This window comes from Nannospalax galili, unplaced genomic scaffold (assembly GCF_000622305.1).
Source record: "Nannospalax galili isolate Female #2095 unplaced genomic scaffold, S.galili_v1.0 scaffold54, whole genome shotgun sequence".
NCBI lineage: Eukaryota > Metazoa > Chordata > Mammalia > Rodentia > Spalacidae > Nannospalax > Nannospalax galili.
In genome coordinates, this window is record NW_008341028.1 from 2,627,007 (window position 1) to 2,644,648 (window position 17,642).

Sequence of the window (17,642 nt, forward strand, 5' to 3'; positions counted from 1 at the left end):
ATGCATGTGAGTGTATTGCCTGCATAAATGTAAGTGTACCCATGTCATGCAATGCCTGCAGAGGTCAGAAGGGGGTGTCAGATTCCTCTGGAACTGGAGTTATAGATGGTTGTTAGCTGCCATGTGGGTGTTGGGAATCGAACCCGGGTCCTCTGTAAGAGCAGTCAGTGCTCTTAACTGCTGAGCCATCTCTCCAGCCCTCATTTATTATTTTTATGTGTATGTGTACATTGCCTGCATGTAGGTAAGTGCACCCGAGTTGTGCAATGCCTGTGAGCACAGAAGAGGCGGTCGGATCCCCTGGAACTGGAGTTACAGACAGTTGTTAGCTGCCATGTGGGTGCTGGGATTTGAACCCAGGTCTTCTGCAAGAACAGCCAGTGTTCTTAACTGCTGAGCTATCTCTCCAGCCCTCAATGACTTATTTATTTTGTTTCTCTTTCATATTCAAGCTGCACAACCAGACACAGAATTGGTTTTTGCTCTAGAGAACTAATTCCAACCAAAGACCTGGATGAAAAAATTTTCCATACTCTGTCACTAAGAAGGAGATTGTGCTGGCTGGCTTTAGTGTCAACTTGACACACCTGGGTTGAGGGAGCCTCAATTGGGGAATTGCTTCCATAGGACTGGCCTGTGGCCATGTCTGTGGGGCATCCTCTTGATTGTTGAGTGATATGGGAGGGCCCAGCCCACTGTGGGTGGTGCCACCCCTGGGCAGGTGGGCCTGTGTTGTGTAAGAAAGCAGGCTGAGCAGGGGCCAGGGGAGCAAGCCAGTAAGCAGCATTCCTCCATAGCCTGTGCTCTAGCTTCTGCCTCCAGGTTCCTGCCCTGAGTTCCTACCTTGGGCTCCCTGATGAACTGTGACCCAGCGGATGTAAGTTAAAATAAACCCTTTCCTCCCCAAGTTGGTATTGGTCAGAGTATTTTGTCACAGCAATGAAGAAACAAACTAGGACAGAGATTTAATCATAACTGAATAACTGCCATATAAGAGCTTCTGACTAATGCATGCCAAGAAATTAATTTTGGCCCAATAACTATCTGTGATTGATTGTTGCGGTATGTAACTGTATCCTAGTATAGGCACAGTAGTCTGCTGGCTCTTTCAGATGCATTACTAGTGCATTTGAGCACTGTCATTTTATTCTAAAAACACATAATGGATTCAGGAAAATACATACCTGATTGCGCTTGCAGATAAGTGACCATAGGAGCCACTTGCTGAAGAGCTGCTACGGGAATTATTGAGAATTGTGACCAAGGAGTTGGGAGACGTCCTTATCATTGTCTGAAGGTCAAAGCTATGATCTGACAGTGGTGATATGGACAGTGTACGTTTTCGGCTGGGCCTGGCTGACAGCCTAGGGCTGGGAAACCTGGTGCCTGTTACAGAAACAAAACAGAACCTGATTACCTATAGCCAGAATCTATACATGATATTGACTGCCACACATCTGGGCAAAAAGAGAGGGATAAGAACCTGGCAACTAGTGGTGACAAGTGCCTCTCGTCCCTTCTGATCTGCTGGCTGCAGCTGAGGAAGTTAGGGAGAAATATTTATCTTCCAGGGGTTTACCTCAGAGGAGCTCTGTTTATTAATGTGCAGGCAAAATGATAAATTGCTAAACAAAAGGCAGAGACTTCTATGTGTTATCCTTCTCATTTCTAGTGATTTATGAATCTGACGGCTGCTTAGATATTCCCATCATTAATTCGCCACAAGCGACAAAGACAGAGGTTCCCACAGTTGCAAAACAATACCCTCCCCACTTCAGCATGCGCCACTATAAGGCAATCAGCCAAAGGAAAAAAAAGAATTAAAGCATCCTAAAATAAAGGTTATGCCTGCCTTTTCCCATGACTCCAGTAGTTATGTGCTCCTTGATATACTTACAGTATCAATAAAACAACTTATAAGTATTATTACCTTCAATCAGAGGTACTCAACTGCAGGTGATTTTGTACCCTAGGAGACATGCCAACCTCTGGCTGTCACAGTTCAGGGTATGCTATGAGCATCTAATGGGAGGAGGCTGGGACTGCTGTCAAACCTTGTGTGTATAAACAGCAGACCTACCATACCGAGCCTTGGGCTCGTTGGTAGCAAAAAGGGCTCCTGGTCAAAAGCCTCCTCGTGCAAGTGTATAAATTCCAACAAACATTTGCAATTTTTAGGATATTACTGATTTCTAAATCTTCTAAGGTGTGAGGTATAAACCCCGAAAGTACAGTAAAGGGTCTCGATGTGCCTGACATTGTAATGGAGCATACTTCTCCATTCAAAATTAAGTTTTTAAACAAGAAAATTCATTGATGGTCTTCTAATCCTGGAGGTTAGTAACAATTTAAACACATGCCAATTTAATACAATGTTTTTTAACTAAGGAGTTAAAATTAAACTTTATTTGCATTCAAATTTGGTAGAAATCAAAATCTGGGTCTTAGGACATAGTAAGAATGTAGCCCACTGGGCAATTCTGATCTTTGGAAGATCAAGCTACATGACAGAGTCAGAAAACTTAAGTTTAATGAGACAATGAGCACATAATCCCACCAGGTAAGAATTAAATCAAACACTGGCAGCTGGAGAGATGGCTCAGTGGTTAAGAGCACTGGCTGCTCTTGCAGAGGACCTAGGTTTGGTCTTCAGCATTCAGATGGTGGCTAACAACTATCTGCAACTCCAGTTCCAGGGGATACTATGCCCTTTTCTGACCTCTGTGGGCACTGCAGGACATGGCTGCACTTATATATGTGCAGGCAATACACTCATACACATAAAAATATATTTCAAAAAGAGAATTAAATCAAACATAATTTTTAGGTACAAAGGACCTTGAGTTTCACAGCATGGGCATACCTGCTTACAGGGATATGGACATTTTGCCTTACTCAGAAAATTATGGTAGTAGATAAATCTTCAGAGAAAAAAGAACCAGTCATTTGATCTCTAGAAATTGAATTGGGAATATATATTTTCTTCAACAGAGGTATAGATTTGATAGGGTCTCTTTGGTCTTGAATAAATTCATAATCCTCCAGCCTGCCTCAGCCTCCCAAATGCTGGGATTAAAGGTCTACGCCAACATGTCAGGCCCTGGAGATAGACCTTGACACAAGATAACAATCCAATATGCTTTGTAATAATTTAAAGAAACAGAATAGATGATTATGAAAGGCTTTGTAGTTGATATTACAACCACATGCAAAGCGGAAGTTAACCAGTCAGTACCATCCCTACATAAAACCAATCTGAATGATAAACATGGTAACTTCTGAAATTTTTCATTTTGGTGCATTTAAAGTGAGTTCATTCATTTAGAACAACTTCATTACCAACCTGATTTAGGGCATCTTAGCACAGAATAGCAATCCCAGCTGTGTATATACCTTTTAGTGTCTAAATCAGCATCACAATTTTATTATGGCCTCTACCTTGAGCCTATCTCACATTTACTCACTATAAGACTATAATTTCATGATAATGGTTTTAATAGAGACACACTTACCTGCTGATTCCAGACAATTCAAATGCCAGTCAGATTTATTGCCAATTTTTATGTAACTTTGACGATACCCTTCTCAATAGGTCTCAAGAGTTAGAAGACAGAGTTCATCCCTGCAACAATCTCTGCTTTTGGTGTGGGTGGTAGGGCCTGAGCAGCCTTGCCAGGCCCCAATCTCTGATTCTTAAAATCAGTTACTGACAATAATGCAAGAGAAAAGGTGACCTGGTACCATGCAACATTGGAAGTCTTACATCTACCACACATCATGCAAAGACAAGGTCCAGGGGCCTAGTAAAACCTTTTCATCCTTCTCACAAACTCTTTAGTTCCCCAAAGTTGGACTAGAAAATGTCATCCTTGTTTGTCTCTCAAAACTAGCATTCCTTTAAGTCACTTTCTACCCACAGATAGCATGAATTTCAAGTCCTTACCTTCATCTCACATCTAGTATGTTTCTTACAGTGATTACCTATTCAAGGTCCCTCTAATCTCAAAAGGTATAGAGTTATAAATATGCCTGTTTAGTCTAATGTGTTATATCTAAATATTCTAACTTCCAAGTCAGAAGTCATCCCTCGTGAATGTGCTTCTTTCTGCCACAGAAAACAGAATCTAATTATTTATTATTATTATTATTATTTTACAGAGCTAGGGACTGAACCCAGACCCTCACATACTCAAGGCAAGCACTCTACCACAGCTCCAGCCAGAGCTTTCTTCTTGTTCCAAGGCAGATAGTTCCAATCTGGCTTTGTGCTAATTGTTTTCGTTTCTCTAATAAAAATTTCTGACAAAGAAAAAGGAGGTTTCTTTTTATGTGATGAATGATAGGACATCTAAATTCCTATTTAATGACAATCAATTTACCATATACTCTGGCAAATTAAAATTCCTTTAATTAGTTTTTACAAAGTAAAAGGGTAGCTTCATCCTTTATTTAGATAACAACTGCCACTGCCTGACTAAACACATTCTTATCAAATAGGGAAAGTAATGTAGGCTGACCTTCCAGGGAGTCTCTCTTATTTTAATTCTTTATTTGCAGATTTTAAATAACTAATTTGCATAATAACCATGATCTATTTTCCCCAACAATTGCTAATTGAAATGTGGTTATGATGAATCTGAAACTTAAACCGTCTACGCTACTGAGTCTAATGACAAACCCCACTGCTGAGGGTGTAGCACATTTCTTTCACATTGTGTGCAGTAATGAGCTGGCCAATAGAAGCCAAAATAAGCCCATGCTCCTATGGAGCACACCAAGGTGGTCCTGGGTGGTTCGTAATCTCAGGCTGTCAATTTCCATTCCTGTGTGGAGCTAATACCTTCCTTCTTTCCCAATCTGAGAACTGGATTAACAATTGCACACCTTTGACAAAGACTTTAAAGAGATTCTAGTTGGAAACACACAGGTTAATCTTGCTGCTAGGAAAAGTGACTGGAACTGTGACTTGTGCCCCATTAGAAGGCCTACGTGCTGTTCACAGGGGTTGTTTTGTATTGACTTGTGGTATAGATGAAGCTTGAGCTTCACTTTACAAGACCTTGCAGAAGGATATGTACAGAACAGATCCTTTTTTGAGATGAGAGTTCTGGTGTACCCTAAGAAGCAATTATCAAGGGCCCATTTGTGACCAAAGGCAACACCCCTAAAAGTGACACAGGCACTACGATCTTGTTTTCTTCCACTGCTATGTACTAAAACTTGGAAATGTTTGGGGAATTTTTTTGTCCTACATGTAATTATTCTCACCCTTCCATATTCCTACCAAAAGAAAAAAAAGGTCTTCATGAAATAAAGTGGGCTTTTTTGGTTGTGTTTTATTTTTCACTTTCTAGACAGGGTCTCCCTGTAGCCCCAGCTGGCCTTAATCCCCCAGAGATCTGCCTGTCTCTGCCTCCCAAGTGCTGGTATTAAAGGTGTTTGCCTTTGGGAATGGCCATGAAATTAAGATTCCTTTAACATAAACAAAGGGAAAGAAATCATTTCTTATAAAAACTTTCTTAATTTTTTACACTTAATTTCTAAAGGATGAAAAATCAATGAAACCATGGTGTGATCATGAAAGTCCATTCATGCGATAAATCTGTTCCTTAGTTTCATATCACAAGCAGCACAACAGGATAATTTGTTGATCAGTAATATTTCTATTATAGCTAACAAACTACAACTTCATGCAAACCTCAGTTTACCAGGAGCCAACAGAGCAACTCAGGCAGGCCCTATCTATAGAAGCTTTCTTTAGACTGAACATTCAGCCCATCACTTAACCTTTGGCACCTTCTCCCATTTCTTAGTTAGCTCGTTACCCCTCCCTACCATTACCCCAGCAACCAGCCACTTACTATCCATAGCATGAAGATATTCCATGTGGATGGCCCCAGCCCCAGCGGTGGCAGCAGAGGGAAGGATGTCTGCATAGGGGCTGCGCTGGCCTGTGAGCAGGGCCATCTGATGATAGTACTCTGCAGGGCTGACTCCAGCATGGGGAGCTGTAAGAGGAAACAGAGGACAATGGCAATTGGGGAAAAGGCAATTAGTCACTTTTTTAAGGCATTCTGAGTCCATTTGCAATGCATCCCTCAAATACAAGTCCTTTTATGGCTCACTGCAAGAAAGTTGCTTTAAATGTTTTCACTGTTAACTAGATAGCTTTTATTTGAAAACTGGAAGAGTACAAAGAGTAGAACACATTACAAAAGTTTTGCTCTTTGTCTAAAGAAATTAACATGACTGAAAACTATTAAAATATATAGTCATGCATCCCTGAAGACAGGTCACATTCTGAGAGGTACTCAAGCAGTTCTGTCATTGTGAGGTCACAGAGCAGACACATACATACTAGGATGCAACAATGTCAGTGTAGTCTATGGGGAGTCCACTGTCCACAGGTTTGTCTCCATGTTCCAGGCTCATGGCCATGTTTGACAACTCCCTACCTCCACCCCTACCCCCCACCAAAACAAAACACTTTCTTAGAGCAAATCACTGTATGTTCATATTTCTCACAACAGTCAACTCAGACAACTCAGACAACTGTGATGTCTTTCCAGACATACTTAAAATACTTCTGTGTGCTCCTGACAGGAGTGTCTGAGTGAACGCTCACTAACATGAGGAGTCAGAGTTTACCAGAAAGGAAAAAAGGCAGCACAGCACTAATGACACACAACTGAATGATAAGCTGCAATTTCATGTTCCAGAATTTAAAAGCTCTCTTTTCCCTTCTTTCTTTTTTTCATTACAAAATCAAAAAGAAAATGTACCTATCAATCTGGAGCAATTTACTGGCAAGAGTCAGCCTTACATGAGTGGGATAATAATTGGTTTCCACCTGCCAATTTATGTGCAAAAGCAGCAAGATATTGTAACAGTTCTGAGGGTGGCCTCTAGAGCTAGAGATGCGGATTCAAAGAAGATCCATAAGGCGTCAGCAGCCAAGAGGAAAATCTTGTGTAAAGTGCTTAGAGCACACCGTTTGATCATAGAGGTTTTACAACCACTAGTTAGAAACAGAAAGATCCTGGCAAGAGGTGTTTTAGATTTGAGTTCATATATAATACTCTGTAATGCATGCTCTATGGTAAAGACAGAAAAAAATTTAAAACTAGACCACAGAAGGGAACTATTAGTGGAATTACTGGATTGGGTATTTTATTAATTGGTGTTGAGATGTGGGAAAAGGTAGCAGATCAACCAATCAAAGAATGTTTTATTCATAATCATCAAACACAGGTAGCTATCATGCTTTTCATGAAGTAACCACAAGCACCATCATCCCCTTGCCTGACTCAGTTTCCTCAAGCCAGGCACAATTCCAATTCCACTTTGAGCTTTCCCACCATGCCCTGCTGTCTGTTCTCCTGGGTGGTTATTTCCACCAACTCCCAAGCACTCCAAGGAGATGACTCTCCACTTCCCCTATCACAAAATCAAATCCAAAGCAGAAGTAAATCATACCTTATGTTCTTGCAGATCTCGTTTTTAAAACGTGAATCTTGCTCAAATGGCTTACAAGAATATGCTTTGCACTGAAATCTCAGAAAGAAAAGACACATGGGCCAGTAACTGTTTCTAGAAGACAGATACTCCTGGAACTACACCAGAGTGGATGCTTCCTAAAAAACTTCTTAGAGCTTGCCACTGTGCACAGCCAGTCTCAGGAAGCAGTTTACATGCAGAGTAACTTGGGACACAGAACTCATGGCAAACAGTTTAGTGGAATGAACTGTATGATGTTTCCCTTCACGCTGTAGTGAAGAGCACACATCTCTCGCTTATGGAATTCTGGATCTCAACGGAGACTCTAGAGGTTGTGGACAAGTGGATTTGTATATATTTGCAAGAAATGCTAACTATTCTTTCCTGAGTGGAAGGAATAGGTTATAACTTGAAAGGAACATATGAATACAGCTCCAATTTTAAAAAGTCATGTGAGACTGATTACAAGCAAAAGAAACAAACACTATAGCCTAAATGAGCACTACAAGCATTATAGGAATAAAGTCTAAGTCTCTCTCTTTGCCCAGTGTTCTATTTGTCATGGTCAAGGACCGAACTCACAAGTAACAGGTCTTTTTGGCCCTAGACTCTTGCTTCTTAAGTGTGTGGCCCATTACAGACCAACAACATTAAAATCACCTGGAAGTTTGTACAAGATCAAAGGCTCGGGCCCTGTTGGATGCATTATGAAGTTTATTAGCAGTCCTAGGGGATGCAGGTGCACAGTGGACTTTGTCAAGTATTACTCTCATAGATACATCTGTATAAACATGTCTCTCCAACATACAGAACAGAATTCACCAGAAAAGCACTCAGAGCATGTACACACACACACACACACACACACACACACACACACATCCATGAGATGCTGGCAGGGCTCATCTAATCATGTGTGGAGCGTGGAAGAAAAGGGTGTTTAAGAGCAAGGACTAGGGAGTCAGTGAGATCTGGCTTTGAGTCGCAAGTTACTTACTTCCTCTTTACACTGTTATCCTTACATGAAAGTATGAACACTACCACCCTCAACAACAGGGTTGTCTGCCACATGGGAAACCCTGAGCAAACACTAGCTTTGCACATTGTCACAAGAGTAACACAGATCTGAAGCAGCAGAACTGCTTGAGACTCACCATCTGTGGGGCTCAGCCCCCGGGCAGCTGAGATCATGGAAAGGGATGGGCTGCTGTGCAGGGAGCGGATATAGTCCATGTATGGATTGATGTACGGGTGTGGGGGGCTGAAGGGGGACTCCGAAGCTGCAGTGGGGTTCCGGTGTGGAGAGATCCTAATGAAGGGCAGGTCTGGATACGTCGGACTACTAGATAAGGCAGAAGGCCTGGGAACAGAGAAAAGTGATACAAAATATACACATGAGACAAGAGTCCACAGATACGAAGTGTGCCTGTGAGGGAACATAAGATTTTAAATGAAGTCAAGGTACCTTGGGGGGAAAAGTATCAGACATAACTTAATTTTTAGCACTCCTTACTTCAAAATCAGGCAAGTGGAACAGCACTGTGGAATTACTTTAGCAAAAGAAAACGATTTTTGAGATATTTCATAACACTATGAAGACAGGTAAATAAAAGTCAGCCTTAGCCAGGTGTGACAGCAGGTGTCTGTAATCCTAACACTCAGGAGGCTGAGGCAGGAGGGTCACAAGTTTTTACCACAAACGGGGGAAAAAATGTCAGCCGTTGGCTTCCCACCCTCCCAAGAAAAAACTCCAGAAATAACAGGCAACTGAGCTTAAAGTCATTATAAAACAAGACAAAATTTATCTGGTCTGAACATCGAGACGCGCCCAAGGCAGAGCTGCCCATAAATAAGAGAGATGACAAATGGCAAATCCATAAGAAACGTGAAGCCAGTGTCTGCCCATGTGCACACTTCCGGGGGTCTTGAGGTGGTTAGGAAAACCATTTTCTACTGTTTCGAAGGCAATTTCTCTTCTCCAGGAAGCAGCACTTAGAATCGCCTTTCTGTTCCAGCCTGTTTTTCACATGGATCCTTACATCCTTATTAACTATGTTTAGTGAGCAAGCAGCAACTACGCAGCCCTGGGCTTAGAAATCTGGCAAAGACAGGTTTGCTCAAGCTCTGGTCTGGGCTGCAACATGAAGGCAGAATGTCTGCTTTTAAGTGCAAATTCTACAACGTACCTTTCTATCTTCCCTATCTGGCCTGCTCTCATAAGCCTTTCTGCCATTGCACCCCCACCACACACAGATGTCCAGCCAACCCTGACCCCCCCCCCCTTCCCCCCACGATAACCACGTCAAGAAAGGCCAGTCTGTGGAGCCTGTGCCCCTGTGCTCCTAAACTAACAATCTGAACCGCCTGCGGATGATCTGGGGAGCTAAGTGATGCCCACTGCTGCCTCACTTGCAGAGGACAGGACATAGACAAGCTAATAGACAGGAAAACTGAGAGTGCAAGCTCTGGTGAATGAGGAAAGCAAAAGGATTGTGGTGGGCCCCTAGCCACATCGCCCTGTCAGGACTGGACCTCAGTAGAAGCCAGTTCCACCAAATGTGCACACATAAACTTCTCTGTAGTATATGCTGAAAGACTAGCACAGACACTGCCCAGCCACTTCACCAAGTCTGACACATCCTGTGGCACTGTACTGAGCAATAGGAATTAAAAACAGTGAAGCCTGCCATCCTTTTTGCTGTTTGGTTTAGTTTAGTTCAGTTTTTTGTTTGTTTGTTTGTTTTCAACAAAGAGTAGAACCTATTATGTTTCTAAGATTCTAGAATTGAGAAGAACAAGAATATCCTTAGCACCCCAATTCCACGTCAGGGAATCATGCCCAGAAAGACAAACTCATATCCATGAATACGTGAAAGCTTGAGGAGAGTGCTGGGGCAGCCACTCATCCCAGAGAAAGGCAAGGAAGGGGGCACTCCCAGGCTTCTCTTCACTCCATTTTGTGAAGGGCTGATGCAGGCTCCCTCTTTCTGAGCCTCTCCCACAGAAGACTGAGGTCACAACTGTGGAGCTTCTCAGAAGGATTCAAGAGCTGCCCACTTCATCCTGGCAAGAGCTCAGGGCTCAAGGCCATTTACACAAATGAGTGAGAAGTAACAACAGAAGGGAGGGGTCTCCAAGATTTGGAGATAAGCTGGGAGACTTTACCCTGAAGTCAAATGTGTCCCTTGAGAGAGATGCACTGAGAGACAGACATCCCTGTTTACAAACAAGGTGGCTGGGACAGGATTCAGCAAGGAATACAGAATAGCAAGCTATTCACTCACTGCCCCCAGGACACAAGCCATCCAATTCTGCTGTGTGAATAAAAAGTGTTCTGTAAAGGGGATTCAGTGAGGGCTCAACAGGAATCCTGGAGACAGGTGTCAGATGGTCAATGTAGAGGGAAGGGGTGGGACTCTGCTGCTGGCAGCTGTGTGACCTCAAACACATTCCCCATCCTTTCCTTGTGCTTTGCTGCCCAGAACATGATTGAACTTGTATGCAGCACACACGATACAGGCGTGCACACATGTACATCATACAAACATATAAACAGGCACACATCAGGAGTGGAAAATATAGAATACTAAATACTAAATAATTTCAAAGTTTGAAATTCTGGAATCTTTTTAAAAAGACTTTTTAAGAGCAACTTCATATCCACAGCAAAATCAAGGTATAGTAGAGATTTCCGATATCTCTACTGCCCCCCCCACATGTGGATTCTTGCCATTTTCAATATCCTGTACGAGAGTAGTACTTTTTACTTTTTTAACAACTGGTAAGCTTCTACTGACCCCTCATTATTACCGCCTTTAGGTCCACAATGTGCACATTCTGCAAGTTTGGACACATGTATAATGACAGGAACCCATCATGGTAGTGTCATGCAGACAAGTTTCCCTGCCCTGGGCCTTGAACAATTCTCCCCTCCTTTGACCTCCCATCAAGCTCTGGGAAGTGACTAACCTTTGTACTGTCTCCATACATCATAAAGTACATGGCCTTTGTTTGGCTTCTTTTAGTTATTGATATGAATTTGTTCCCTCCAAGACATTTCATTGATTAAAAGGCCCCCCTTCCTCCCCTCCATCTAGTGCACATTCATTATAAACCGTGGGTTTCATCATGACACTGTCACACATGTATGCAGTGGGCTGTGGTGACTCTCGCCCCCCCCCACACTCTGGTCCCACGCCCTCCCGCCCACTGCTCCCTTCTTCCCAAATAGTCCCACTTCTACTTTCATGTCCTTTTTAAAAAAAATCTAGATTCCAAATGAGAGACTCATACGGTATTTATCTTTCTAAATCCTGTTTATTTTGTTTAAAACAATCTTTCTTTCCATCTACTTTCTTGTAAATGACATAATCCTGTTGGTCTTTAAAAGTACCTTTCTTTTCAGCGCTGAGCAATACTTCATTAACAAGATGAACTGCAGTTTATTTATCCATTCACCTACTGAAGGATATCTTGGTCACTTGCAAATTTTGGCAGTTATGAATACAGCTGCTCAAAACACCCACGTACAGGGTCTCTCCAACAGCAACTTGAACACAAGTCTGCTCTTTTTCTTCCCTGACAGTACTTTGGAAGAATCTCCTTGGATTTCCCCAGATTCCTATTAGTAAAATCAGAGAGCCACATGCAGTGAGTAAGAAGATGAGTTCACTGATGACATGAAAGGCCTTGGAGGAAACCAGACCTAATGTGCGCTGCCTCTTGTTTCTAATAGAGCACCTGTCGCCTGACCTATGGTGTGTACATACCCTGGAACACAGGTAGCTCCCTCCCTGCTGCTGTCATGGCTGACAGTCACACATGCAAAGGTTGGGCAACCTGGTATCAATGACTTTTTAATCTGGCCAACAAAACTTTTCTTTTTATTCTAGACTCAATGTCCAAGTGGCAATTTAGCTTCCTAGCAGGGCAGCACTGGCATCCCCTTCCACACTATTCTGTTTCTCAGTGGAAGCTGGGCTTCTACACCAGACTTTGCTGAGCTGGGATAGCAGGATGCTTCTCTAATGCTGACAAAAACAGCAAGTCTGAGTATCCACCCACCCATACTATAATGGCTCAAACAGCCAATATATGCATATGCAACTATATATGCCAATGTCTTTCAGTAAACTTGCTTTTAACATTGTTTAACAGATCCACTTGTAAATTAGATCATATCTGTCATTTTGCTTATAATTCTAACACATACCTGAGAAGGAAAGTTAAGCTCTTAGACTTTAGTAGGCAGATGTACTTATTGCTGTGCAAAGGAACCAGACTGTGACCAGAGGAGGGGTGAATTCTATACAAGGAAGTACAGAGGCAGACCCAAAAATATATATAAATGAACATATTTTATGAGGTATCATAAACTTGACCGGTAAATATCTGCGAAACTTGTTTAAAATTTTTTTCAGGGGGCTGGAGATGGCTCAGAGGTTAAGAACACTGGCTGTTCTTGAAGAAGACCTGGGTTCAAATCCCAGCACCCACACAGCAGCTAACAACTGTCCGTAACTCCAGTTCGAGAGGATCTGACAGCCTCTTCTGTACTCTGCGGGCACTGCATGACACAGGTGCACTTATCTACATGCAGGCAACACATACATACACATAAAATAAATACAGTAAAATATTTTTAAAAATTTTTTTCAATTGAGGCTCAAGGCAGCATGACAGTCTTTTGTTGGTTTATATTTTCAGTTGATACATGCAGAGATGGAACTGAAGATTGCTGGGAGCCCTCTGTGGCTCTCCAGCTCTGAGACTAGATGTGTTCAATTGCTGAGACCGGAGAGGAAAAAAAACCAAACAAATATTCTGGAAAAACAATAGAATTCTGAACTGCTCTAAAGCTAGATATTCCATGCTATTTATGTTGTAGTATAGGATCAGAGAAATAGTCATTACATTCCAACCACTGACTGGGCTTCCAGGGCTGGCAAGAGAGTATGGGCTGTTACACCTCTTCCTGTGCATCCTGGATCATGTTCAAGGCTCTAGAATCCTCATTCAGGGAGAACATTCCCTGTAGAGTTTCTATCATTCAGGGACAACATCCCCTGTACAGTCTCTACCACTCGGGGACAGCATCCCCTGTACAGTGTCTACCACTCGGGGACAGCATCCCCTGTACAGTCTCTACCACTCGGGGACAGCATCCCCTGTACAGTGTCTACCACTCGGGGACAGCATCCCCTGTACAGTCTCTACCACTCGGGGACAGCATCCCCTGTACAGTCTCTACCACTGGGGGACAGCAACCCCTGTACAGTTTCTACCCATTTGTTTGCTCGAGGCCTTGAAAGCCTAACAAGTTGTTGCTAATTTGTTTCCATCCACCCAATGCAACTAGACGACTGTGCATCAAGAGCAATTTTAAACAAGAAAGTAAGGGCAATTTGGATGATCTCCCTAAAGACAATACAACAATATGCATTTTTTTGGTTTGTGGTCATAATTAAAGATTAATTTTTACAAGGTCATGAAAATAGATCACAATAAGAAAAGAGGATTTTTATAGTATTTTTAAAGATGATACTTGTGAAAAACCAACAACAAAAAACATTGTAAAGAATAGCTAGACTTCTTAGTTAGATATCATTACATGATCTAATTTGTTACTGCTTTTTCTATCTATCTTAGTGGGTTACTAAAAATGCCAGAATTAAAATCATAGTGTTTCATCACCTGGATTGCCTATTATGAGAACATTAAGGAAGGTTCACAGAGATTATTGCAGTTTGCTCTCACACTGCTGGCAATCCTTGCACTGCACCCACTATAACCCTCACTTCTGTGTGAGTGTGTCAGTCTTTTAACCATCACAAGACTGAACTACAGCTTTCACATGTTTTTTGTTTCCCTTTGTTCTTTACAAAACAAATACTGCTCTTTACGGTCAAGCAGTAGTAACAGAGTCCAAGGAAAAGTTATTATTTCAATGAACTAAATACAGTTTAAAGTTGTATTCATTTACTTTTATTTATTTTGTGTGTGTTTATATGTGTACATGTGCATGCCATGGTGCACATGTGGAGCTCAGAGGACAACTTGCAGGAGTTGGTGTTCTCCTTCCACTACGTAGGTTCCAGGGATTGAACTCAGGTCATCAGGCCTGGTGGCAAGTGTCTTTACCCACTGAACTATCTCATGGACTCAAAAGAAATGGTTTTAGTAAACCAAAATTATACTAAAATTACTGCTTCCCACATAGCAAACAAGTAATGAAGCCAACCACAGCTAATATGTGGTCAGAAGTCCACAGTTTGACCCTTCACCTTTCTCTGTTCGAGGTAAGCTTCTGTCTCAACTCAGAAGTAACAGGAGACCTGAGGCACGGCTGAGTCCGTTGGCATCCCTTGCACCCGGAGCCAGGGTGGGCACAGGGAGGCTGGTCTTCAAGGCTGGAATCAGGTAGCTCATTCCCTTGAGTTTCCACAGACAGAAGTGTTGGCAACAGGGCAAGGAGGCAGTGTTTATTCCTCCTTTCCCGCCAGCCTCTTCTGGAGTCACACTCCTCCCTGAAGGCCATGGCTCCGGGTGGACAGCCCTCTTCTGTAGCTCTAGCTCACTTTTCCCTTCTGAACTTCCTTAGTTCTGGATCATTATTGTTACTTGGTCGACCCCTGATTCCCTACCTAGTAAACATTTTGCTAAACTGCCCAAGCTCTAGCCAAGATCAGATCCGCTTCGAGTCTCATTTTCATTACCTTTGCAGCAGAGTATTTTCTTTGATTATTTAACTGACACAACTTTTACAAATTTAAAAATATATAACACATAAACAAATGTTTCAATGGTATCTTTCCTGAATATGTATTTTATTGACAATCCATTTACTAAAAATCCACTATGATTTCAGCACCTGGGGAGAGTCCAAGAAACACAATATATAGTTACACAGTCCTTTCTCCCAGAATTTATGGTCGAACTCAGTGGAAAGCTACAAACACATAAGGAATGTGAGTGGACATGATCTGACTGTGGCAGAGCATAAAACACTAACAGGAGCTTCCAGGGCGTGTTATCATAAAGCATACGGAGCATTAACCAGGACTTAAGGCAGATAGGCTCTGAACAGAAGTGGCCAGCAAAGGCTGTCTATAATATTATATAGTATATTATGTAAAACACAGAGAGAGAGAGACAGAGAGATAGAGAGACAGAGAGAGTAGTGCTAAGGCACTAAACATTGCTTAAATGTAGAATTTAAGAGTTCTGAATGATTTCTTTAAAAAGAGACTAAGAAAGCTTTGTTTTGCAAATAGAACATGATTTTCAGAGATTTACTTTTTGAATTATGTCTGGATATAAAAAGTTCAAATACATGAATGGAAAAATTAAGAGGCTTTGTTTATTTAAAGTAATACAGTTAACAAGTTTTCTTCACATGATATATCAAGCTACTCTAGAATCTTGTAACAGACCATGCACAGGGCAGCACAAATTAATACCACAGTCAGTTATCATTAAACACCTATTAGAATGGCTAAGACTGAGAAGACTGACAAGGCCAAACGTGGGCAAAGATGTGCAGAAACGGGACCTGCTCACCTTGGCACGGGCTGTGCTGTCGGTGGGGACACAGCTCAGAATTAGCACCTTAACTGGATGCATAGCATTTCTTTCCTTGACATACACCTCAAATAACCAGTGTCCACGCGACTTACAGACTAAAAGACTCGCAAGCAGCTTTCTTCATCTCCTTAAAACTGGGAATATTCACTACTTGTAGAATGAATAACTCACACAGTGCTCAACAGCTATGAAAAGGAACTATAATATGGAAAACTTCAAAAGCATTATATTGGATAGAAGCAGCGTAGCCTAAAGAATACAATATATTCTAAAATCCCATGTATACCAAGTTTACTAACAGACAAAAGCCAACTTTAATTTTTTAGAACAACAAGAAAACCCAAAAGTTAACTTTATTATTAGAATATTCACTTCTGGATGGTCATGATAGTGCAGGGCTTTAGTCCCAGCACTCGGAAGGCAAAGGCAGGCTGACCTCTGTGAGTCTGATGCCAGCCTGGTCTATGTAACAACTTTCAACTTTTCAAGTCAGCCAGTGCTACATGGTGAGATCCCATCACAAACAAACAAAAACAAACAAAAACAAACAAAAGGACATTCCCATCTGTGTGCTTTGGGATATGTGGCAATGTTCTGTTTCTAGACTTACTTGTTAGAGGTTTTTATATGTGAAACTGCCTCCTGATTTACTGAACTATATGTGTTTATTTTGTGTGCTCTTCTGTACATGTGCTATTCGGTACTCACCTTTTTCTTTTTTAAAATACGTATTTATTTTTACATGTATGACTGTATTGCCTGCATGTATGTAAGTGCACCTGTGTCATGCAATGCCTGTGCAGGTCAGAAGAAGGCATTGGATTCCCTTGGAACGGGAGTTACAGACAGTTGTGTGCCATGTGTGTGCTGGAAATTGAACCCAGGTTCTTTGAGCCATCACTCCAGCCCAGTACTCACCCTTTTCTAAAGGATACAAGCATTGTGTTAAGTGCCAAACATATTGAAACCGCTGATAATGGTTTTGATCATTGCAATTAAATTTAGAAGAATATATATACATTATTTTTCAAAATTTACAAGCACCATAATTAATATAATAGTTACTATTATTAAACAAAGATAGTATAGTTGAAGCATCAGTCTTAGTTCCAAGCAGATGACAGAAGACAGGCTTCTGTGTATGAACTTTGGGGGTGGGAAAAACTATTGCTAAGGCAAACCAGAGGAGTTTCTTATGAGTGGAGAGGCCAATAAATGTCATAATGCATGTAGTCTGTCATTCTGACAAGGGAAAAATGTTACCTACGTACCAAATTATAGAACCAATACAATTGTTTACAGCTAAGATTGATTTTCTCTACCCAGATATCAAGTTGCCAACAATGTTTACTGTAATGATCTCTATTAAGAGATTAAAATTTCAGGGGCTGGAGAGATGGCTCAGCGGTTAAGAGCACTGACTGCTCTTGCAGAGGACCTGGGTTTGATTCCCAGCACCCACATGGTGCCTATGAACTGTCCTTAACTCCCGTTCCAGGGGAATCCGAAGCCCTCTTCTGACCTCCATGGCATTGTACGGCACAGGTGCACTCACACACATG

General features: G+C 41.8%; 1 protein-coding gene across 1 annotated transcript in view; it reads right to left on the minus strand.

Annotated features, from left to right (window-relative positions):
• Positions 1-17,642, minus strand: part of Gli3 (GLI family zinc finger 3) — a 281,899-nt gene that overhangs the window by 83,543 nt on the left and 180,714 nt on the right. The window contains exons 5-7 of the mRNA XM_029564979.1: positions 8,652-8,857; positions 5,862-6,008; positions 1,185-1,386 (exon numbers count right to left, since the gene is read on the minus strand). Of these exons, the coding sequence (XP_029420839.1) occupies positions 1,185-1,386; positions 5,862-6,008; positions 8,652-8,857 (555 nt within the window). The remainder of the gene's footprint in view (positions 1-1,184; positions 1,387-5,861; positions 6,009-8,651; positions 8,858-17,642) is intronic.